General features: G+C 35.1%; 1 protein-coding gene across 2 annotated transcripts; it reads left to right on the plus strand.

Moving 5' to 3' along the window:
* Window positions 1–733: 733 nt before the first annotated feature.
* LOC137386868 (phosphoacetylglucosamine mutase-like) lies at window positions 734–24293 on the plus strand. 2 transcript variants are annotated; one of them, XM_068073052.1, is made up of 13 exons: window positions 734–837; window positions 1817–1887; window positions 5349–5478; window positions 6201–6296; window positions 7500–7573; window positions 8143–8297; window positions 11283–11405; window positions 13357–13480; window positions 16507–16670; window positions 18116–18267; window positions 18772–18964; window positions 22704–22825; window positions 23704–24293. In XM_068073052.1, exons 1-13 carry the CDS (start codon window positions 737–739, stop codon window positions 23813–23815), a joined length of 1617 nt encoding a protein of 538 aa, XP_067929153.1. In that variant the 5' UTR covers window positions 734–736; the 3' UTR covers window positions 23816–24293. The 2 variants fall into 2 exon arrangements, with proteins under 2 accessions (XP_067929153.1, XP_067929154.1); XM_068073053.1 differs by having other exon boundaries at window positions 734–834.
* The last annotated feature ends 179 nt before the right edge of the window (window positions 24294–24472 follow it).

The raw sequence follows: 24472 nt of genomic DNA on the forward strand, positions 1-24472 counted from the left end.
ATTTTTAAGTATGGTGTGCCTAATAATGAAATTTAATAAATAAAACATTACTTGAGTATTAATAAATTGCCAGACAAATCAAAGTCTTTCAAATTAGACTAGGGCTATATCGCTGTCAACAGTTATCTGAAAGGTGATCATTCACATCTCTACATTCACTGTCTTTATTAAGTCTAACGTTCAACACAAATTGCAAAACATTATTAGAAATAACTAGTTTGTGCGTGATGGTTTGTCACGCTATAATATGATATGACGATCACTGCTGTAGTAGCCATGCCGATTCTCAGACCTGATCTTTCTTAAACCAGATAAGATTAGATATTACATTTGAATGATACAAAGTAGCAAACTCATATTTGTATATAACGTGCTGCATTATTTAATAATTTTTTTGGTAGGGCAAAGTTGATGGTCTAATTAAATACAGTGGAGTAAAACAATGTGGTCAAACTAGATTATAATTAAACGACCTCTTTGTGTCATAAACAAAATATTGATTTATTTATTGAGTACTTGTAGTTCAAAGCTACATGTATAGGCCTATATATATTCTGTCTATATTCAGCTCTAGTGTTGTTTGCGACGTGATACTCATCTAAGAAGAGGTACCATTGCAGGTGGATTGATTTGCGATCGCCTTTTTTGAGTAGACCACAAATTATTTCCTAAATAATACATACAATAATAAAATAATTTTAAATAGAAAAAGAATTTAATTCTTACAGAGTTCATCATGCCCTCCTTTGAGCCAATGCTTGAGGTGACCCTCAAAAATTATCCTAAGAAGAACGCTGCTCATGTGTCTTATGGCACAGCTGGATTTCGAATGAAGTGGTATGTAATTTTGACATTGCCAAATATGAACACATGGTAGCTTTTACAATTAGTGGTTTTGTTTGCTATTAGATTTTTACAGTCACCGTAAAACCTCTAATTGAACGCCATGGCGCTCTATTTTTAACTACCACTGGGAATGTAAACCCCTTTTATTAAACGCTGCATTTAGCACTAATGCAATGCATAAAAGTATGATCGGTAACTGTAACCTTTGATCCAATACTTGCGAACCGGTTTTTCTATACATGAACTTCACAGTGTCAAGACCAAGTTAAACAAGAAACTACTATTAGTCTGAGGCCATTATTGATTATTTCTATGGTGTTGCTTTCAAAGTTTTGATGAGAAAAGGCGGAAGGCTTTGGAGTTGGACAACGAGAGAATTGATTGTTATTAATGTAAACGATTCATTATTAATTCAATTTTGTGAACACTTTTCTACTAATCACTTGATGTTATGCGTTCATAAAGTTCAAAGATAGTCAAAGGGGTGGCCAATTGGAGGCGGCGTTCAAATAGAAGATGGAATTCAATTAGACTTTCACAGTTAGTTTGTGAAGCGAAGAAACTTTTTTGTGTTCAACTCTCTACTCATGAGAACCTATGGTTGGAGAATTATGGGTAGAAGGAACTGATAGTCGTGGAGTCTTGCATATCTACTAGCAGAACACATTGATACCCGTCGTCATTTATTTGTAAACATATTTATAAAAACTTGTATTATGTAATCTGACGTTCAAGTACTGCATATTAATTTTATTCTAATTTTTTTGCATAATTCTCTGCAATTGTTTGAACAGACCGAGAAAGATAAAACATTTTATATCACTAGCATAAGTATAGTTTCAGAGCTTTCTTCTCAACACATATTCATAGAGTAGAACATAGAGCTGGGCCAGAAGCTTCAACCAGATAGATATTTTGTGTAGGTTAATGCTATGATAATAGGTGACCCTAATGCCCAATGTTTTTACAGGGATGATTCACTTGACTATATAGTGTATCGAGTCGGAATATTGGCTGCCTTACGCTCTCAGGATAAGACTGGTAAGTGATGTGATTAGCGGTCTGCTCAAAATCTATATTGTGTGTCTGCGTAAACACTTTGCGTTTCCATTTTTTTTGGCGATTTTATCTAAACTTCATACGCGTACGCTCCGTGCCTTTCACCAGGTCGCTAAATTATTTGATTTTATATATCGATCTGATTCCTGACAAACAGCCTCTTAAACACCAAATTTGGGCAAACGATAAAAGGAACCTCGAGCATCTCTGGGCTTTCTGCTTGTTTCCGATAATATGCGCCTCAAAAATTTTTTTTATGCCTAATTACTAGTTTGATGAAACAGTTTTCTTTTGTTGTCTATTTGTCAGCCAACTTAGTTTTAATGCAGAACATGAGAGCTAGAGTTGTTCCATCTCATTTATATATATGTAAATCTTGGTGTTTGTCTTTTTGTTACACCCTGTGTCCAGTTATAGCGATTAAAATCTAGCAAGGATAGTCTGCAGGGCATCTGAAGGATGCTGAGAAGATGAAGATCCGCAGGATCTAGAAGGTTCTTTGAAGCGGCAAACTTAACCATTAAGCTACAGTGAATACAATTGATTCATTGCGCAAATAGTCATTATATTGGTTAAGATACTCATGGGGTTAACACTACTTGGGGTTAACAACTAACACTGTTGACTGTTACATGTCACGATTGTTAAGTTGGCCCAAAAACATTGGTAATGTTTTAGTAAAAATTTTAGTAAAGTTCTAGCTTTTCAGGCGAGTTACTTAAATTAATAAAGCAATTATTCTATTATCTGTGAGACACAGAGCATTCAGCTAGTCTTTATATGAATCTTAATCTTTTGTTGATCTGTAATCCCTGTGTCCAGTTATAGTGATTAAATTCTATCAATTAAAAATCTGCATGGCACTGGAATTGAACTCTTGACATTCAAATCACAAGTATGCTCACAAGTATGCTCACAAGTATGCTCACAAGTATGCTCACAAGTATGCAAACAAGTATGCTCACAAGTATGCTCACAAGCATGCTCACAAGTATGCTCACAAGTATGCTCACAAGTATGCAAACAAGTATGCTCACAAGTATGCTCACAAGTATGCAAACAAGTATGCTCACAAGTATGCTCACAAGCATGCTCACAAGTATGCTCACAAGTATGCAAACAAGTATGCTCACAAGTATGCTCACAAGTATGCTCACAAGTATGCAAACAAGTATGCAAACAAGTATGCTTACAAGTATGCTCACAAGTATGCTCACAAGTATGCTCACAAGTATGCTCACAAGTATGCTCACAAGTATGCTCACAAGTATGCTCACAAGTATGCTCACAAGTATGCAAACAAGTATGCTTACAAGTATGCTTACAAGTATGCTCACAAGTATGCTCACAAGTATGCAAACAAGTATGCTCACAAGTATGCTCACAAGTATGCTCACAAGTATGCAAACAAGTATGCAAACAAGTATGCTTACAAGTATGCTCACAAGTATGCTCACAAGTATGCTCACAAGTATGCTCACAAGTATGCAAACAAGTATGCAAACAAGTATGCTTACAAGTATGCTTACAAGTATGCTCACAAGTATGCTCACAAGTATGCTCACAAGTATGCAAACAAGTATGCTAACAAGTATGCAAACAAGTATGCAAACAAGTATGCAAACAAGCGCACGTAACCGTTAGAATAAGCCATTCTCATCATTATCAACCATTTTATCCATTATTATCGCGATTGCGCACGCTAAATATGCACTTTTTATTATTAACTGATATTACCTTTTTCATTTGTTTCTCTTTTGAAAGTTGTTTAAGCCGTTTTAAAATCCATTACCTATTTTCTTTTAATTTGTAATTTTCAATTATGCCGTTTCAATTTCAAATGTGCCGTTGCACTCCTATTTTCAGTTCTTTACATTTGTACCAATATCGAGAAATACCACTATCATTTATTCAAAGTTTTGATGGATAGCTTCTGCTGCAGCAATAACCTTTTTTATACACATACTTTTATGTACTCATTGTTATTATTAATTTAATGTATTCATGATTTTTATTTTGTTTTCTCAGTTCGTATTAATTATATCAGTATCAAATTATTTTTCATTGTAGTAGAGCAGGCTTTATCTAGCCATTACTTGCTCATTATTTCACATTTCAGCACCTTTACAGTTGTTTCACTTTTTTCTTAATTTATTTTACTGCACAGCACAAAACATTTTTCTCATATTATAAAATTTAAAAGTAAGAATTGTAAATGTTGTATATGCTACGGAAAAAATAATTTTCTGTGCAAAGTACTTTTTATTACCAGGGCAACCCCGGGCATCCATCTAGTTTTGGTATATAAGCAGATACAGTAGTTCCTTGCTACTTTGTGGTTCACCTTTTGCAGCTTCAGTACTTTGCAGGGTGAAAAATATTCATTAAAAACTTGAAAATTACAGAAAACGATTGAAAGTTAAAAATGAAATGCATATAATACACAGATCTTTCTCATATGCTGGCTCAGTGAGATCCCTGCTCGCGCATCATTGTAAGAGCAGCTGTCATGGTTCCCTGTTTTTGTTATATTTCAGCTATATTGTTACGTTTTGTGAAGTGTAAGAGTATGAAGTACTTGTAACGCCTTTCATCGTGTCTCATAAATGCCTACAACTCTAAAATTCGTCTATTGAACCTGGGAGAAAAGAGAACGCTTATGATTCATAAAAAGGTGACTTTATTAGGTGTGAGTTTATTAGTTTCCATTTCACTGAGTTTCACTTATCGAAGGGAGGGGGCGTTGAGGCACCAGCCCCTACTTATCGAAGGGGCGCTGGTTTCGATTAATTAAAAAAGAGAAGGATTACTGTACATGCTATGGAGGACACAGATTTGACCCAAGTTCTACTCAAACCGGTGCATCTTATCAATCCTAGTTAGTAACCTTGGTCTAAATGGTAGTTATCCTCTCAACTTAAGTGTCACAAAAGTGCAGCATACTGAACGCGTTGCCATCAACCCTCTTTCACACCGTCATTAGCCGCTACCCCCATGCTTCGAAAGTAAGAACTCCATACAGTACTGTACATAGCAATGGTACATTTCATTGCATAACCACTACATAGGCATTTGTTACTTTTCAGGCATACTTGGTGTATTAGAGCTATTAAAAACACGTTTTTCTATTGCAATATCCTGCTTTTAAGGATATACTATATCCCTGAAAGCATCAAGGGGTTTTTAGAGGTAGGGAACAAATTAATTAGTACTTAGTTATTTTATATAAAAAAATGGATTGGAGGTATGAGAGAATTGATTGCATAGGAGCTCGACGTCAGTTTTGTTCATTCTATTAGTTTTGCTTTCTCCATGATTGGTTTTTTTTCTAATTTGATTGATTTTAATAGTTTTTGTGTTGTCTGCAATTGCAACAACTTGAAAAATCTGTATTTTTGCTTTAACCTAAATGTCGCTAATGCTAATCATCTTTGACTTGACAGCTGTTATCGGTGTGATGATCACAGCCAGCCATAATCCTATCAGCGACAATGGAGTGAAGATTGTTGACCCATATGGTGAGATGCTTGAAGCTCACTGGGAGAAATTTGCAAACAAAATAATAAACTGCAGGTAACTATAGAGCAGGCTGGCTATTGCTCCCTCTACTAATAGTAATATGATAATAATAATTGAACTGCAGACCAAAACAGTACAATAGCATCTCGCTAGAAGTCTGTACTATAGTTTATAGCTGTTCAGTTTTAATACAAGATGGAGGAAGTTTCAGTTTTCCGTCTCTGTGAAGTATTTGTATCGAATCCTTCACTCCTTTCACAGCCCTTAAGAATTATTTTACCAACAAAGTTTTTAGGATATTTCTGACAATTCAACAGCTTTGCTTGTATATATTATCAATCTTCTGATGCTGCTCTCTGGTCGCAACTGCTATGCACGGAATAAGCCAACTTATCTTAGGTCAACCATTTCTTGTGAGTTAACCTATAGTACCCTTGTTTCTGAATTGCCTTTTGGCACCTGTTTTTGAGTTGACCTACAGGTCCCTGCTTTTGAATTGATAAGTGGCCCTTGTTTCTGAGTTGACCTAAAGCCCCTTGTTTATGAGTTGACCTAAAGCCCCTTGTTTCTGAGTTGACCTAAGGGGAGCCTGATTCTGAGCTTAACCATTTGCTGCTTTCGTATGTGTTGAATCAAGGGTACTGTCATTGTTGATTGACTCAAAGCAACTTCCTAGTAAGTTAACTATGGGCAGCTTTCTTGTGAGTTGGGCTGTAATTATTTACCTTCACGTACCTCGACTCGTCGCACTGATCAAGTTTTCTTATTTACTTTAGTGATGAAGAGCTCGCCGGTGTCATCCAGTCCATTATCAATGAGTCAAACATCAACTCTAGCCAAACACCTCAGGTTTATGTTGGCATGGATACCAGGTACAGTTGAACATCATGTATTCTACTCTGTATTCATTTTGAGACGGCACTACTGGTGTGGTCATGACTGCAATGTAGAGATAAACTAGCCATGATAAGTTTTCCCCAATGGGTCCTTTCAAGTGTTTCATAGATTGCTCTTCTGTAGTATTCTTTGACTCTTGACAATATAAAAACTGTGACGATTTTGACCTTCAAAGAATGTTTTTTAGGGCATTTGTTCCTCCAAGGTGGACGAATAAATCAACAGATACTTATATGCATGTAGCAGGCTATTAGTTTTTACACTTGCTGTTTCTGTACAATTAACAAGCATTTATGAAATGTTTGTTTCATATTTTTATTGTATAAAGATCCATATGCCAAGGATTTTTAAGAAATAACAACTTCTATCAAAGATATCTTTGAAAGAATAATAATCCTTATGAATAATGTTTTTCAGTAAATAGCATTTTCTGCTAGGAATATCTTTAAAGGAATAGCAACTCCTGGAAAGGATATCGTCAGAGGAATAACAACTCTTAGAAAGGATGTCTTTAAATGAGTAACAACTCCTAAAAAGGATGTCTTTAAAGGAATGACAACTCCTTGAAAGGATATCTTCAAAGATTAGCAACTCCTATATAGAAAATCTTTAAAGGAATGACAACTCCTATAAAGCAAATCTTTATAAAAATAACAACTATAGAGGAAAGCTTTAAAGGAATAGGTAACAACTATTAAAAAGGATGTCTTTAAAGAAATAACAACTCCTAAAAAGACATCTTCAAAGGGATAGCAACTCCTCGAAAGAATATTTTCCAAAGAATAGCAACTCCTATAAAGGAAATTTTTAAGGGAACAGCAACTACTATAGCGGAAATCTGTAAAGGAACAACAATTACTTTAGTGGATAGCTTCAAAAGAGTAGCAACTCCCAGAAAGGCTATCTTTTAAAGAATAACAACTCCTGTAGAATAACCCTTTAAAGGAATAACAACTCCTATGAAGAATTTTTTGAAAATGTCAACTGCTGCAAACATTTAACTTTTAATAAAAGCTTATTTAACCTGACTTCGTTTTGTCTATCATCAATATAATATTTGTGTAAGTGCTTATGGCTACGTTAGATGGCTCTATGGTGATTGTGTTTATAGAATAGGAGACAACTATGTAATAGCTGACAGTGCTTAGATTTGACATGGTTGTAAATTACCTCTGTAGACCAAGCAGTAAGAGGCTGTCTGCTGCATGTCTGGCTGGCGTGGAAACCATGGGAGGAAAAGTTGCTGACTTTGGTAAGAAAATAGAATAAAGATCAGTCTACAGCCACTGCATATTGTACTGATTGTGGGTATCAGTAAAAGGGTAGGCCAGTGAAAGTGGCTGTCGGTGAAAGTGGCTGTCAGCGAAAGTGGCTGTTGGCAAAAGCGGCTGTCTGCGAAAGTGACTGTTGGCAAAAGCGGCTGTCTGCGAAAGTGGCTGTCAGTAAAAGGGGTTGCCAGCGAAAGTGGCTGTCGGCGAAAGTGGCTGTCGATGAAAGTGGCTGCTTCAGGACATCTTGTTTTACTAGTTTTATAAAGAACTGTTACGAGACAGTCAACGACAGTTACTCTAGCATTATCTGTTATAAGTGTTTAATGATTGTCATTTGAATGTCACATGGCTGTCACATGACTGTCACATGATTGGTAGATGATTTTCACGTGACTGTCGAATGACTGTCATATGTCTGTCACATGACTGTCAAGTGACTGTTTCATATTGACTGACTAACTGATATCTAGGACACATGCTATGCTCTAGCCTGCTGTCTATAGATTTGAGGAAGGCCTACCTCACAATTTATCTCTCTCCCATAACGCAGGTTTCGTAACAACACCTCAGCTCCACTACATGGTCTGGTCATACAACAGTAAGTCTACTCACCAACCCACTATGGAGGGATATTATCGCAAGATCTCAGACTCATTCAAAAGATTTCTCAAGCTTTGCAAGCATACGCAATCGATCTCGGCTCCCGTATGTATGCCAATGATACTACAGTCCTTGCGCTTGCAACATGCTCCAAATGAGCAAATGATTTTGCATAAGTTGATGAAGGGAAGTGTTGTTATGAATACAAACAACATAATACTTTACAAATACAGCGGCTAGTAAGATATCACTGATAATACTCCTTCGTATGTTAAAACCATTGTATGTTGAAACAAGTATTCCTATAAAAGTACATTGTAAATGGTTTATTTCATTCCACAGCTCAAAAACTTGTAAAACTTGTTAATAAATACCACCGGTAATTGCACATAGCATTCGAACATATGCATTACATAAAGCTATGTAATGCATTCAAACATATGCATTACATAAAGCTATGTAATGCATTCAAACATATGCATTACATAAAGCTATGTAATGCATTCAAACATATGCAGTACATAAAGCTATGTAATGCATTCAAACAAATGCATTACATAAAACTTTGTAAAAATCTAAATGTAAAAAAACCAATAATATAAATAAAAAACTGTTTGTACAATAATAAGTGATTAGAAGAAGCTTTTTTACAACTTTTTCTTAGAGATACTTAAACTGGAAGTATGAGTGGCAATAATGTTCAGGTTTGCAGGTAAAAGTGGTAACAGAGATATGCCGGATAAAGTGCTTTTATCTTGGGCTAGGGGAAGTCTACATTAATAAATGTTATATTCGTTATATTATTGTAACGTTTTTTAAAAATTTAACTACATGTATTAGTGTTTATTAACTTTTTTTCATTGCACCTACAAAATCGCAATGTTACGAGAGACTTTGTATATCAAATGTTTGAAATTACTCTGGGTATACAATACAGTCAAGTATTTGCTCAAATTTCTTCATCGTATGTTGGACGATTCGCTTGTTGAGGTGATCAAAGGTAAAGGTTGGAGTTTATTATGAACAAGTGTTATTATCGACTAATAGTTTACAAACTGAACGATTTTACAGAAATTGGACCCAGAATTGCGTAAGCTTTTTCTAATACAAATAAGAATCATCAAGCTTCAGGGATAAATACATTGCCATATGTTAATTCTGTAGAAGTTCATGTTTACAACTTATGGAACTAAGGCTTATGAATGGAGCGATCGCTCGCTCCATTCATAAGCCTTCGTAATTGATGAATGAGAAATGGTTTATGTATTTGTAGACATGAGTGGTCTTCATTGAACATTACAATTTCCATTGTAAATTCTCTCTGAAATCATCTTCATTTTAGATCCATTTAAGAGAACTTACAGATTCATTGTTAATAAAAAGTGACTTTTTAATCGATGATAAATTGCCAGAAATGATAAAGTGCAGTATGCATGTCAAAGCCTTTTATTTTGTGTTACAATAGCAGTTGTTTCAAATGTGCCAACTTGTACACTATTACAAAATTCTGTGCTTGCAATTAATGGGACGGCTAAAATGCTGGGCTATATGGGGCATGAACCAATGAGATTCAGTTTATTAAACTGACTCTAACCAACCGAGCTAGTCAGTCACCTTCCGAAGTCTCAAATAGTTGAAGGCATCTTGATTCTCTGTGCTTACAGAGCAGTCGTGGAGCAGCAGTGGTTCATTGGTTAGTACGCAGGCATACAATCAGTAGGTCAGGGGTTCGAATCGCAGAAGAACCATTGACGGTGTTAGGAAGAACATCCATCACAACTGCTTCTGTGCCAAATCCCATGCGCAGATGGTCACAATATATTTACTTCAGGATAAATCTGGTTTGGAATAAAGTGCCATACGTGCAACGGAGAGGAAATAAATCTTGATAATTAAATACAATCATATTAAAACAGAGCATTAAATGCTGTATTTCTAGGTCTAGTACAGTCATAATCTTATCAAACATTTCTGTCATTGTAGTGATTGGTGTCTGTATCTGGTAATTATATTCTTCACAGTTTTTCTCTTTGTATACTCATAACAATCATATTTTTTCTGCCTGGTTACTGACGCAGTGGCTTCATTTAACCATGTCAGCATGCTTACGCACCCTCACAGGCAGCCAGTGTGCAACAGACACCTGTCTACACATGTTTCATATACAGTTAGACAGAGTGGGCTTAAGGGTTGATAACAAATAAGGATATTCTATATAACAGTGGAATAGTCTATATCTATAAAGCCGTCGTTTAGTGTGTTCAGCTATAGCTATTAATATCTAGGAATGAAAGTCCGCTTCATGCTGGGTTTGATCTCAGAACCTCCTGTTCACCAGGCAATAACCTAACCAATTAAGCTACACAAGATGCAATGAACTCAATAGGCAATATGAGTCGCTATGTCAGTTAAAATACGCGTAGCAATCTGTGTTACGAAACATCACTAAAGCTTGCTCTAACGGCTCTTATTAGTATGTTTAAAAATACAGATAGAAGCTTACTCAAATTAGTCATTGGCAATTTGCCAGGCTAATGGCAAGTGGCAGGCAATTACATTACCTGCCACTGTTTGTAAGCTGTTTTTTAATACCCGTGCAATGCCGGGCATCCGGCTAGTGATTTATATTAATAAACTTGACTCTGGCATTGTGTCTGTCTGTTAGTCCGCAATTGTGGCTGATTTCATCCAAACTTCACACACATATGATCTGTATCTTCTGCCAGGTAACTAAAAGGATTTGGTTGCACATCTCTAGCCGGTTCTTGAGAACCAGTTTCTTAATCGCTTACAATGTCGGCTATCAGATCGAAAATGAAAATATTCCCAGACATTACAGAGCTTACTGCTAGTGAATGTAAATGCATGAAACTTGAAGTAGCTGAGAAAATAAGAAACAAGTTTTAGAAATATCTCACATCCTTTATTTACCCTACTTCATACAGATGTAGGGTACTCATATTTTAGTATTACACCCTTAGCCTATATTGTATATTCACATTAATATTCGTTAAAACTATCATACAATCTTCAGGTACACAGGCTATGCTACAAGTCTATGCTAGTGTAGTTTGTTTTTCTGCATTATAGGTAACGATAGATGGAGCTAATGGAATAGGGGCTCTCAAAGCTGGTGAGTTGCAGACGTACCTCGGAGATAGTCTGAGTCTGAAAGTTGTCTTTGACGGAACCGCCGGTGTTCTTAATGATCAGGTAAATCTTCTATTATTAAGGTTTTCTCAGCGCTCAATGGTCGATACAGGAAGTTGGGTAATTTATTTGCGATATGTTCAGCAACATGGTTGACTGTGATTGATCAATGTTAACTTACCGTAAAACCTCTAATTGAACGCCATGGCGCTGTATTTTTCAACCCTTCTCTCATAGTGGCGGTCAAATAGAAGTGGCGTTCAAATAGAGGTTTTATGGCATACGGTGTTTACTTTTCATGCAGACGATGCTAGATTGATAATTACTCTGACAACTTGATTTTGTAGAAGAAGCCATGTCGGTCTCTGCTGCTGACACAGTGCTAGCTGGAAGGGTTTATTAAGGAATTTTTTTATCAAATGTCAAGTTATCCAATAGTTGCTGTTGATCCTTAGGGTTTAAAGGTTAACTGACAGAATTTTAAAATTAGGCCTACATCTATTTATATTAATGTAGTCATGGTAGTTCATTTTTTCGGCAGTGATTTTGATGCTAGAAGACCAGTAGCCAGTTTTGAACATAAGGAGGTCATTTTGTCTGCAAAACATGAATGTATAAATTGCGGCAGTAATGCAGATGACTAGCCAATGCGTGAGTACGAGACAAAAGCATTTCTGTTGGTCACTATTCTTATACATTTCTCCAATGAAGTTGCAACACTACTGTATGTCGTTATAGTTACCTAACTTGTCAGATAGTTGTAATGCAAGCTCAAAGCAGTTTCCACAAATACCGAAAAAGTCTGCCTTGTTTTTATACATGCCCCACTAATTTTCAAATTGTGGTTATAGAACAGCTGCAATCCGCTTGTGTATATCGTTTTTGGAGTGTGCTAACAAAAGTTCCTTTACACAAAATCGGAGATTTAAAAAGTCGCCTGTAAAATTTAGCTATTGTCAGAAGTCATGTTTGAAATCCTATTAATGCATACGTGTTGGTCTAGACAAACCAGTGTTGGAGTCACTCAGACCTCTCAACATCTGTATCAGGGTTGTTAAATATTCCCCATGGTTACCTCTGTAAAACTCCAGTAAAAACTCGACGGGAAAAATGTGGTGCGAAAAAATTAAAATAGGAAAAATTAGGAGAATTTTGTAACATTTTTTATTTTGATTCTCTTGAAATGGAATCTGCTTACTTAAACCTTAAAAATGCCATAAAATAGACATTAATAGTTTAACCGATATAAAGTTACAACCTTGGTTGTTGAAGTGGTAATAGTACAAATATGTAGGCCTAATACAACATAGAATTTTGCTATTTGTTTGTTTGACATTTAATGACACAATACAGAACCTGTATTGTGTCATTAACTTTATCTGTATTTCTGATCATTGGGCTTTATTCACTCCTCTAAAGCTAGAAACTAATTAGTTACCTTTAAGCTAAGATGGTATTTAAGAGGAGATCATCGAAGTGTGGTGACTGTTAATTGACAGCCATGTAAGGATGGTGGCTGTTAAATGGTAGCCATTATGACTACCATGTAATGGCTTTAATACCATGTAATGATAACTCTTTAAGAATGCTTTTGAAGGCATAGCAAAAGTTAGAGAGTACATGTTTGTGAGCATAAACACTACCAGATTATGATGACATCTATATGGTAACCACCATAATATGATACCATCTATATGGTAACCACCATAATACGATACCATCTATATGGTAACCACCATAATACGATACCATCTATATGGTAACCACCATAATATGATACCATCTATATGGTAACCACCATAATACGATACCATCTATATGGTAACCACCATAATATAATACTATCGCTATGGTACTATGGTATGGAATGGGGTTATTGAGAACCACCATGCCATAACATGTTTTACCAACTTTTCCCTTTTACACACAATTATATTAATACTGATTGTTTGTTTAGTTATTGCCACATTGCTGCTGCTGCCCTCTAACCTAAACCATTTTCTATGGTTTGTAGTGCGGTGCTGACTATGTCAAATCCAAGCAGACTAGCCCCGTAGGCCTGGACACCCTGGCTGGGGAGAGATACGCTTCTGTTGACGGAGATGCTGATAGAGTTGTCTATTACTACAAATCTAAAGGTGCTTGCTCTCTTTCTGCCCATTTGGTACATGTTGATATACTCCCAAGAATAGAGTCGTATCTTGTGGTTACACATGTGGTTATAAATTTAGTAGAAGGAAGGTATGTACAGTGCGCCCTCAGGTTACAATGACCTTGTTATCTGATTTTTTTACCTGCAATGTAGAACACGCTGGTTTTTCACCCTCTGTACGAAATATTTTTCAGGTTACGAAATCAACAAAAATTGATCTCGAAATTCAAATTTGACAGTCGTTGTGCTGGTTACAGCGGAATAACAAATATGCTGATATGCTCTCTGGTGAAATTCCTCTATCAATGAATGAAAGAGATACGATGTTCGATCTTGATCAGTTCGGCGTTATTAGTTATAGTGAAAACGAAACTGAAAACAGAAATTTTGAAAGTGATGAAATTTTGGGGATGAAAAACTTGAAGTTTAGTAAAATAGTTAAAAATACATAATAAAACTTAGCTTCAAGGGTGTGTTTAGTCAGCTAAATTCTTTTAGGTTAAATTCAGCGTTCATGTTATATGTTTGTTTCGAAGGTAAGAACTCTATACGGTACGTACTGCACATAAAACATTGTAATGCTACACTTTCTTGCAGATCATAACCACTAAATACACTAAAGTTGCTGTAGGTAACTATAGTTACTAAGGTTAACATATTATTTTGTTACTAATTTTTAATATGTATGTATATAGAATTTTGATGATTTCTACCAGGGGGTGTTTGCATTAGATATTGACTACGGGTTTTTATACCTCTATACGATATTTTTGCTTTACAATGCCAACACCGGAACGAATTAAAATCATATGACAAAAATCTATATTCTATAAGGTAATGTAGGGTGTTCAGCGGTCAGCGGTTCAAAACCTTCACTAGGGGATGTCAGGAGAAGCATCGGGTCTTAAATTACTCCCAAGTATCCCAATATGCACTAGTGATGTTGTCAACATGATCGGTGGTCAACTCCACCTCCCCAGCAAATATCCTGCTAAGGTGGTTTTTCTTGGGAGTTCTCTCAGGCCTTAAATTAATGCCTGAGAGGCATGTGGAGTATGAACTGAGTGAAAAAAATGATACAAAATTAATAATTATGTCCTCTTCTATAAAATAAGTTTGCTAAAACCCACGCTAGAATTTCATACAGTGGCGATCGTGATTACTGGATCGCTTAGTAATTTTTTCGTATTCTTTGTCATTTATGGCATGAACTCATTTTCCTTGTAATCTCTGACTATACATACTATACATATTTGAGAAGAAAGTTTAGTAGATACTCCTCAAAAAATATTAATCACCCATTTTATCTTATCTTGCGATCGTTAATAAGGGCTGGCCAATGAAATACTCAGATGTTAGTAATACTCCAAAGGCCACCAATGTACTACTTTTATATAGTTACTTGTATAGTTACCGATATGTTAAATTTAGCCACCTCCGTCAATGAATATATACTTGGGTTTTTGGTTTTTTATCGTAATAGGCAGATATCGGTGTGTTAACCAAAAACAGGCTTAAAAGCAAATATCAGTTCATATTTAATAATATTCATGTGTGGAACATTCTAGTGTTCCATTGATGTTTATATTGCCATTATTTATCCAATAAACACTAAAAAAACTATGAATTATTAACAAATCAAATGTTTATTCTAAGCGATCCAATAGTTATGATAACCACTAGTAGTGGAGAAGCCAGGTTTATTTAGGTTCAATTCCTAACTTTGACTGCATTTGAATGAGCCTCAGAGACATCACTATGTAGCTGCAATAGAGTTGGCATGAAGTTACAGAGAGTCTAATTAGAATCAATTTTATATCTATGGAACTGGAATGTAAGTCGAGTTGGAGCATAAGAGAGTAATCTGGTGGTGGCATCTATGGAAAATCTGCCAATCAGTTCACTAGTAACATCTGAGATGGTCAGCAAGTGCTTTTGCTATCTGATGTATATATGGGCCATTTGCCATATGATGGATATATATGAACCATTTGCTATGTTATGTATATATATGGACCATTTGCCTAATTTTCGGTCTTTGTGAGATGAACTACAATAATCTGGCTTGTCAAAAATACATGAAGTTTTTTTTCTCCATTGATTAATGAACTTTGATGGAGTTGTCTGTCTTTGTGCAGACCAACCGTTTATTATTAGCAGCCTTACTGCAAAGGTGTAATAATGGTCACTCAATTTTTAAAACAATTTTTATTGTATGTTAGTTGTCATGTTGGGGCACTACCAATAAATTTATCACTTTAAAGTAGTTTCTCAACTAGTAGAGTTATCCTATGAAGATCTTTGATAAAACCGCATGCGCACATGATTTAACAATCCATAGAAGTCTACAACACGAAGATCATAACTCTATTGTAAAGATATAAGAATGTCACTTTTTTGACGAACTTAGTGCATATATGGACATTAACAGCCACAGAAACACTCCTGTTGAGTTACTTTAAATGAGTTCAGGATAAAAATGGTGCAATGATGCATTGAGTGGACAACTCTGAAATTTAGGTTTTATTTCACGAAACATTAAGAAAAAAACTTAGTAATTTCTCAAATAATTTATTTAAATCTCTGTCCAGTACTTTTAATGTCTGTTCAATTAAATTGAGTGAGTCTGTGAGTGATACACAAAAAAAATAGATGCTCTCTCATTTCCTGTGGTTGTTTGGTCTCTGAGGCACGCTAATTATTTTGTTTTTGAAGAAATGAAACTAAACTGAGCAAAAGAAAAGAGGTGAATTTGAATTCAAGTGTGGAATGTTTTTAATAAACCAGTAAGATTGGAGTTGGATTAAATGAAATCTTGAGAGATGCAACATCTAGTATCGCATCACCGACAGTGTGTCACCAACTCTATCCAACCTTCTAAATGCTATGAAATTATGAGATCTGATAAGTTAATATAATTATTACATACAGTCTGTTAAATATGCAAAAGGGCAGTGTAAGTGTTTGATTCTTTGCTAGCAAGTGTCAACAAGTACTGACACTCTGTTGCAGACGATGTGTTCCACCTGCTAGATGGTGACAAGCTGGCTATACTGATGACATCATATCTCAAACGTCTGCTGAACACCAGCAAGATGAGTGATGCCTTAGCCCTAGGTCTTGTGCAGACTGCGTATGCTAATGGGGCGTCTACTGATTACATCACTCAGCAGCTGGTACATTCTTATATTCATTTATCTGAGGCTAATCCTGTGTTGCTGGAAAAACACAACAATAATAATTCAGTGTATATAGATTACTACATTCCATTGTTTAATATAACACATTGGTAGATGTTCCTACAAATAATAATTATTTATTGTTTTACTTAAAAACATTGCATGTCAATGTTGAAGAAAATACGCTTCCAGATTTATCAGATGCAGCAATTGCTTATAATTGAGCAAGCTTGAAAAACTAGGAGAGAGAGCACAACTAGTGCGGTAGAATCTAGACTTACGGACAAACAAGTGAATGAGTTTTTTATTTACGACTCAATAACTGAGCCACATTTTCATCTGCTATCCGATTTATAGTTTGGGATGTGACTTGTTGTGGGAGTGCTGACACTGGTCAGCAAGTATGACGATTAAGAACAGCTATATAGCATGTATTTGACACATGATATATAGTCGTCATGTGTCAGTTATCTTCACCTCTGGTAGCTGATATCATCTGCCTCTGAGTATCTTTTATATACTGTAATTTTGCTTATATGCTGCATTGTTAGAGTATACATATACATGTAAGTGTTTATTATTCAAAGACATGTTTATTTTCATAATTCACTGTGGTAGAGGTGTATATTTTGTCTAGAACAAGTTAATTTCATTTCAATTACTTTAAACCGAGATAACTCGATTGGGGTGTTAGTAGATTGGCATGTTAGTAAATTGATGTACTAATTTGATCATGAAACCAATTAAATTCAAATCTCAATGTTTTACTGTATAGTGTGTTTATTCTGTTCATAAAGTATAGATATGAACTTTATTATCTCTGGTCAAAGTCGTACAAAGTAAATTAGACCGTGAGACAAAAATAAAGAATGGTAAAGTAAAATTATGAGTACTGAAAGAAAAAGCGACCTAACGAAAATCAGGTTATGTATTTTACCGGGCCAACTGGGCAGAGCAATTTAAGAGACGTAATCTAATGACGACAACTCAACTCTAATGGCTGAGGAAAAAAGCTGATGTATCTATTTCATATCATAAGGTCAGGCAAAATAAAATAAAGGACAGTAAAGTAACATTATGAGTATTGGAGGAAAAAGCTTTTTATGAATAACACTGTTCTATAATGTGGATTGGCAAGGTGTTGGTGTCCGGTATAAGGTGTGGTTAATTTTTTGAGAACGTATCGAATGTATCAGCTTCTATTTACACATTTTATAAAGTATGAAATTTATATATTTCATACTCTCTTTAGTATAATCTTCATGTGCATATAAAGAAAATTTTTAATTACTTTATTAGTATTATTATTAGCTTTTATGACTGCCACTTTATAGGAACCAGAAGGCTGTTCAAGGTACTAGGTTGTGGCTATTCTGTTGTTTATCGCAACATAATAGCCACAACCTAAAGGCAATACAAAATACTGTGTTTTGCCCATTTAGGACGTACCAGTGGCCTGCACCAAGACAGGAGTGAAGCACTTGCACCATGCAGCACTTGACTATGATATTGGAGTGTATTTTGAAGCTAATGGTCATGGCACCATTGTATTCTCTAAGTCAGCCAATAATCTCATTGCAGAGGCAGCATCAAGGTACTTGGCTTTGGCTAATTATCTTAATATTCAGTAAATCTCTCCATGTTGAGACATAAATATTGTAGTTATAGTAATTAGCTTTATTCTCATGCCTTAGTCAAACACTGAACATATCAGATGAATTTTTATCTCAATAGAGCCAATATAAACTATAATTCGCTAACATCAACCAATAAACAAGTACTATCTGCTAACATCAACCAATAGAAACAGCTCTTTGAACTCTTTGTTAATCTCAACCAATAGAAACAACTGTTTGCTAACATCAACCAATAAAAACTCCTATTTGCTACTATCAACCAATAGAAACTGCTATTTGCTACTATCAACCAATAAAAACTGCTGTTTGCTAACATTAACCAATAAAAGCCACTATCTGCTAACACCAACCAATAGAAACTACTCTCTGCTGACATCAACCTATAAAAACTATTATTTGCTATTGTCAACTGCTATAAAATGAAGCTTTCTACCATCAACCAATAGGGACTATCATTTTAGAGCAGATGCAAGCACAGAAGAAGGTGTGGCGGTGCTGAAACTTCATGCGCTGTCAGAAATAATCAACCAAGTAGTGGGCGACGCCCTCTCTGACATTGTTGTCATAGAAGCTATCCTCGCAGATGAGAACATGAGCATGGAAGACTGGGATAAACAGTACACTGATCTACCTAATGTACTGACCACAGTCAAGGTGAATGTAATATAAAACATACAAAGACATCTAATGTATCACATTAGCTGTTGACATAAAGCTCTGGATACCATTACCTCTTAATTTTTAAAAGTATATACAACTGTACATTATAAACACATGTAAAAATAAATTGCAATCTTTAAGATAATAGGTCTGTCTGTCCGTCCGTCCGTTTGTCTGAAGCCATGGTGAAAACTTTAGTGGAAAAAGTTGCCCAAAAACACGGGAATTGAACTCGAACCCTCCATATTACAGACCGGCGCACTACCACTACACTACTCGGCCGCTTTGCCACTCGGTGGAATAATTATGCACATACTGATTACTCACGACGATCCCTCGCGGTGCACAGGACTTCATAGTGTGCTGGTAATAACAATAATAGCAATAACAATAATAATAATGAGAGCAGATGGTAGAAACATGAGTGTATGTCCGTCTGTCCGAAGTCACATTAAAAGAGTAAAAAAATTGTCTTGCTCTGGTATCGAACTCATACTGTCTGTTTCTCAAACGGCACTCTAATCATTACCCTACTCAGCCACCTTCCCACTTCAACAAATAATTATGAACATCTTGATTACTCATGATGATCTCTCACGGTGCACTGGACTGCCAAGTGTACTTGTACATAATGGTAATGATAGATAAACACAAGATTTAAAATGGTTTTACAAATAATTTTTTATCTTCAAACATTTGAGAAAGAGAAACACTGAGCATCCTTTAGAACTATTTTACATTATTTACAATGATAAAGTAATAAATAGTAATAATAATGATGTGCAAGCTAAGTTTATTTATTAATAAAGCAGTGTTATTGTGGCTGTTCATAGTAAACCCTTTTTACTCTTTGGCATCAAGATATGTGTATTAGTAGTAGCTACATGCAGAGAGAAACTACAGATAGTGGTTTCATACAGCTTTATACATGGATCTTTTTAATCATTGCAGTTTATGATTATATTAAATTAAACCCGCTTTCATTTTTACATATACACGATATACAATTATATACATATAATATACATATACACAATATGTATATAATATACATATACACGATATGTATATAATAATATACATATACACAATATGTATATAATATACACAAGTTTTTACTGCCCTGTTTACTGCTGATAATGTTGATATGTTGAAGGTTGACTTGCAAAAAAATTCACATTACAGTTATTTGATATGAAAAGATTCACCATGTCTTACTCTGTTGTGTTGTAGGTGCAAAATATGTGGAAAGGTGATTACAAGCTCTTAAAAGCTCAAAAACGAACAGAAAATCGCAGCCACACGAGACCGCCGTAGTTTGGATTCTCTTTCCAAAACGGCTCAAATGTGACGTAGTTGTGAGAGATGGTTTCTGTTTACACTTTCATGCAACCTTATTCGTCAAAATATTTTCACAAATATACTTCACGCATTCAATAAAACCATGTCTATTGTTCTTACGCGTCTGTTTTATCGTCATCGTAGTGCTGTCACTTTTAGCACTGATATCCTATAACTTACTGTAAAAATTCGTTTAATTTTTTAGCCTTAGCTTGAAGGAGTACATATCATTGTCTGACAATCATGACGAGCCTGTTGGTCACTTGTGATAATCGAAAAGTGCTGCAAAAATTATTTGCGAAGTATTGGACGACATGATCAGATTACGACTTGACGATTAGATAATGCCGAAACAAAACTGTAAAGTAGCGAGCATCTATATTTGATACGGGGTCTTTGGTAAAACCCGAAGTGTTTGTCATAAAGTAGTGCTACGATAAGTTTATATTGAGCTTTTTATTGGCCTTTCAATTCACGTGAGAACATCACGTAACAAGACAATAACCAAATTTCATGGCTACGTCATCGAAATAAAGTGATTCCAATCTACAACGACTTTTCGTTTTTGAGCTTTTAAGAGCTTGTTATCACATTTCCACATATTTGGCACCTTCAACCCAATAGAGTAAGACATGGTGCATCTTTTGATACCAAATAACTGTAATGTGAATTTTATTGCAAGCCAACCTTTAACAGATATTGTTTTGTTACTCAATTAATATGAGTATGCTTTTGCTAATTGTGTAATAAATTGATATAATTGAGAGAAAAGAAAATGGTTTAAATATCAATAACCGAATTCTTTTCTACTGTAAATCTTTGTTAGCTACAAAAATGAATCATTTCTTCATGTATAAAGTAGCCTAAATGAGCTTCTGGTGGTAAGACGTGGTGTACTTTAGCAATCCAAGCTCTGCCTTGTCTACCATTGACAGAGAGACTCTCTTACTCACTCTCTTACAAATGACCTTCAACTTTGACATAGTCATATAATATTTACAGAGAGACTCTTACTCTCTTACAAATGACCTTCACATTTTGCATAGTCATCCCACGAACAAACGAGCGGAGCAAATGTTTGAAAGTTTTTATGATAAATGCATGTGCACACAACTTACGAAAATTATTCATCAACCCTCGCAAACCCTTGTATCGAAATCTCATCAACAAATTTAACCATTTTTGTGTAGAGTCGTTAAAGTATATTAACGATACAAAACACATACAAGTCTATTTGAATATGTTACTGTCTTTGAAAATTGTTGACATATTCCTAAAACTTACCCATCTGATCGGATTATACACAAATAGACAGATTAATTTGGCCGAAAATCGTTATTAAAACTGGCCAAGCCTTACTTTTATCAACATTAAGACCGGCAAACGAAACGCCGAGTGACAGAAAAAAGAACAATTAGGTCGTGCGCATTTCACGATAAAATAACGTGCACATTTCACCAGTCTATAGCATTGTCGAATTGGCGACGGTTTTTGTAATAACGTAGAAGTATAGAAATCGTTTCTCTTTTGCCGATTTCAAAGTAACTGACATTTTGGAAACTTTTGAGTATTACTTTGGTATTCTAACTGATGTCCAAAGCAGTGAAAGTAAAGGAAATGACGATATTTTTTCTAACGATTCTTATGAGATTATTACAATATTTAATTATAAGTTTGGATATTATTCTTGATACTTCTTGATATTGTTAGCTATGACGTTTTGGAATGTAAACAAAATTGTGCATTGGTTTTCTATTATTACTGTATTACTATATTAATAATATTGGTTATTCTAATAATATCAGTGCATTTTACTTCTAATATTGCATTTCTCCTATTGCAGGGGGAGAGATATAAACATATAATCTTTTCATTTCATTATTGCTGTTTGTCATGACCAAACACTTTTTTAAATAGATTTTCTAAAAATCTATATAAATATCACTTCTTGATATTGTAAGCTATGACGTTTAGAAAAGTAAACAAAATTGTGCATTGGTTTTATATTCTTACTATATTAATAATATTGGTTATTCTAATAATATCAGTGCATTTTACTTATAATATTGGCCAATATTGCATTTCTCCTATTGCAGGGGGAGAGATATAAACATATAATCTTTTCCTTTCATTATTGCTGTTTGTTGTATATAATAACACCCACACCCAGTACATTGCAGCTACCATTGCAGTTATCCTATTGCACTGCAGTGCCTATTGCATTTTCTCAACCATCAGTACCCTTTCTTTTTCCCAATATCACTTTGGTCGTGGGCTGTATGACATTGGAATTTATAGTATAATATTAAAGATAACGGACTTATTGTTATTAACTTATTATGCCTTAGAGATTGTCATGAGTATAGTTTTCTCTAATAAACTATGTATGCAGGTTGAAGACCGATCAGTTATTCAGACTACAAACGCTGAGCGTACTGTAACCAACCCAGAAGGCCTGCAGGCAGCAATAGACAACCTGGTGGCACAAGTCAGCAGGGGAAGGTCATTTGTAAGGTAAGGAAATGCTAACCCGGTTTCTGCTGAAGTAATTTATACAGTTGTATGTCTATTGTATACTATTTATGTACTGACAGCTTTTACCTCTTTGTATCCTCTGCCTTATGCCGAGTTAACACGATCTTCTAATGAAATCTAGAATGATCTGGCACATTAGTTTAGTTTGTTTGATCGTTCCTTACAGAACTTTCCATGACAGTTTCATCCGACTCGCTAATTCAGCCAATAATAACTCAATCTTTATGCTGTGCGAGCCTGAACATCATTACTCTCCTGTAGAATTTTAACCAATAACATAGAACTACTTTAGCTTCATCCAATAAGGAGGCAACAGAAACTGTAACCACCCAATCATATTAATCGTCTCCCTTAATGGTCTTATAAAACCTAATATGTCTTAATCTTCCACGAAACCTTAACGGATTCATTGTTTTAACCCAAAACCTCCGTTACAAGGTTTCGTTCGAGGTTCATTCTTCAATGTGGTAACTAGGCATTAAATGTAAATAGCCCATTAGCACTTACCTGGTAACTATTGTCATGGGTAAGCAACTTCTCAATGTTGCTAATAGTCAATGATAAATATTATAGACAAGAGTAATAAATAATACTAATGAAGCTAAGTTTTTATCTCGTAATATAAAGAAAAAACAAGCCCTGGCTCCTAATTTTACACAATTTCTGGTGGTTGTGCTATGTCACCTGTCCTACCTTAATCAGTCACACAGATTTTCGATCATTTACATTATTTGCATCATCATATCAATAGAATTTTCACATCTTTGCCTTGAATGTTGCCTGCAAGTGCTTTGCATCACATCATTGGAAGGCTTTTGTTGCGTGTATGCAATTGACAGCGTCTCTGCTGTTTGTAGACCTTCCGGAACAGAGAATATTGTGCGTGTCTATGCAGAGGCTGGTACAAAAGACGAAGCTAACAAGTTGGCTACAGGAGTTGTCTCTCTTGTTAAGGAGATGTGCAATTAACATGTATAATTGCTTTTATAGCAGTTCGTTTGGTGCTTGATAAAAACAGCGTTTAGCTTCCTTTGTAGGAGATATCTGGTGGTATGGTTCATAGTTCATTCTTACTGCCCTCCTTTTTATTTCCCTTCACAGTTGAACTTTTATCTTTATTTTATTCCAGAGTTACAGTTTATGTCCATACTATTACTATTTATGTCTAGTACTATACTCCAGAGCTGTAATCAATGTTTGTTACAATGGCTCTCTGCACTCTATATGCAGAGTTTTACATGATCAATACATTCCACAATTATTGACTTCTCAGAACTGAGGTCTTACTACTCAATGCGTCTAGCCTCATGCTCTTATCAACCGTAACTTTGTATCGCTATTCATCTTAACCTGGTGCTGTTATTGACCTTAGACTTTGTCTGTTCTAGTTAGGTTTAGTTTTATAGACTTGTCTAGAATAAAATATGTTTTTAAATAAAAGTTGATAATTTTAACAATTCTTAGGTAAATGATGTTCATATCATTTTAAAGCATAATCAAGGTAGAGACATTTATTGTGACCATATGAGACCCGTAGAAGAGGTAAAAGAAGAGCAAAACTAACCAATTTTACATTTCAAATACATCATGCATAAAACCAAGAGCTAAACATTTAAAATACATAAT

The sequence above is a fragment of the Watersipora subatra genome, chromosome 2 (genome assembly GCF_963576615.1).
Source record: "Watersipora subatra chromosome 2, tzWatSuba1.1, whole genome shotgun sequence".
Classification (NCBI taxonomy): domain Eukaryota; kingdom Metazoa; phylum Bryozoa; class Gymnolaemata; order Cheilostomatida; family Watersiporidae; genus Watersipora; species Watersipora subatra.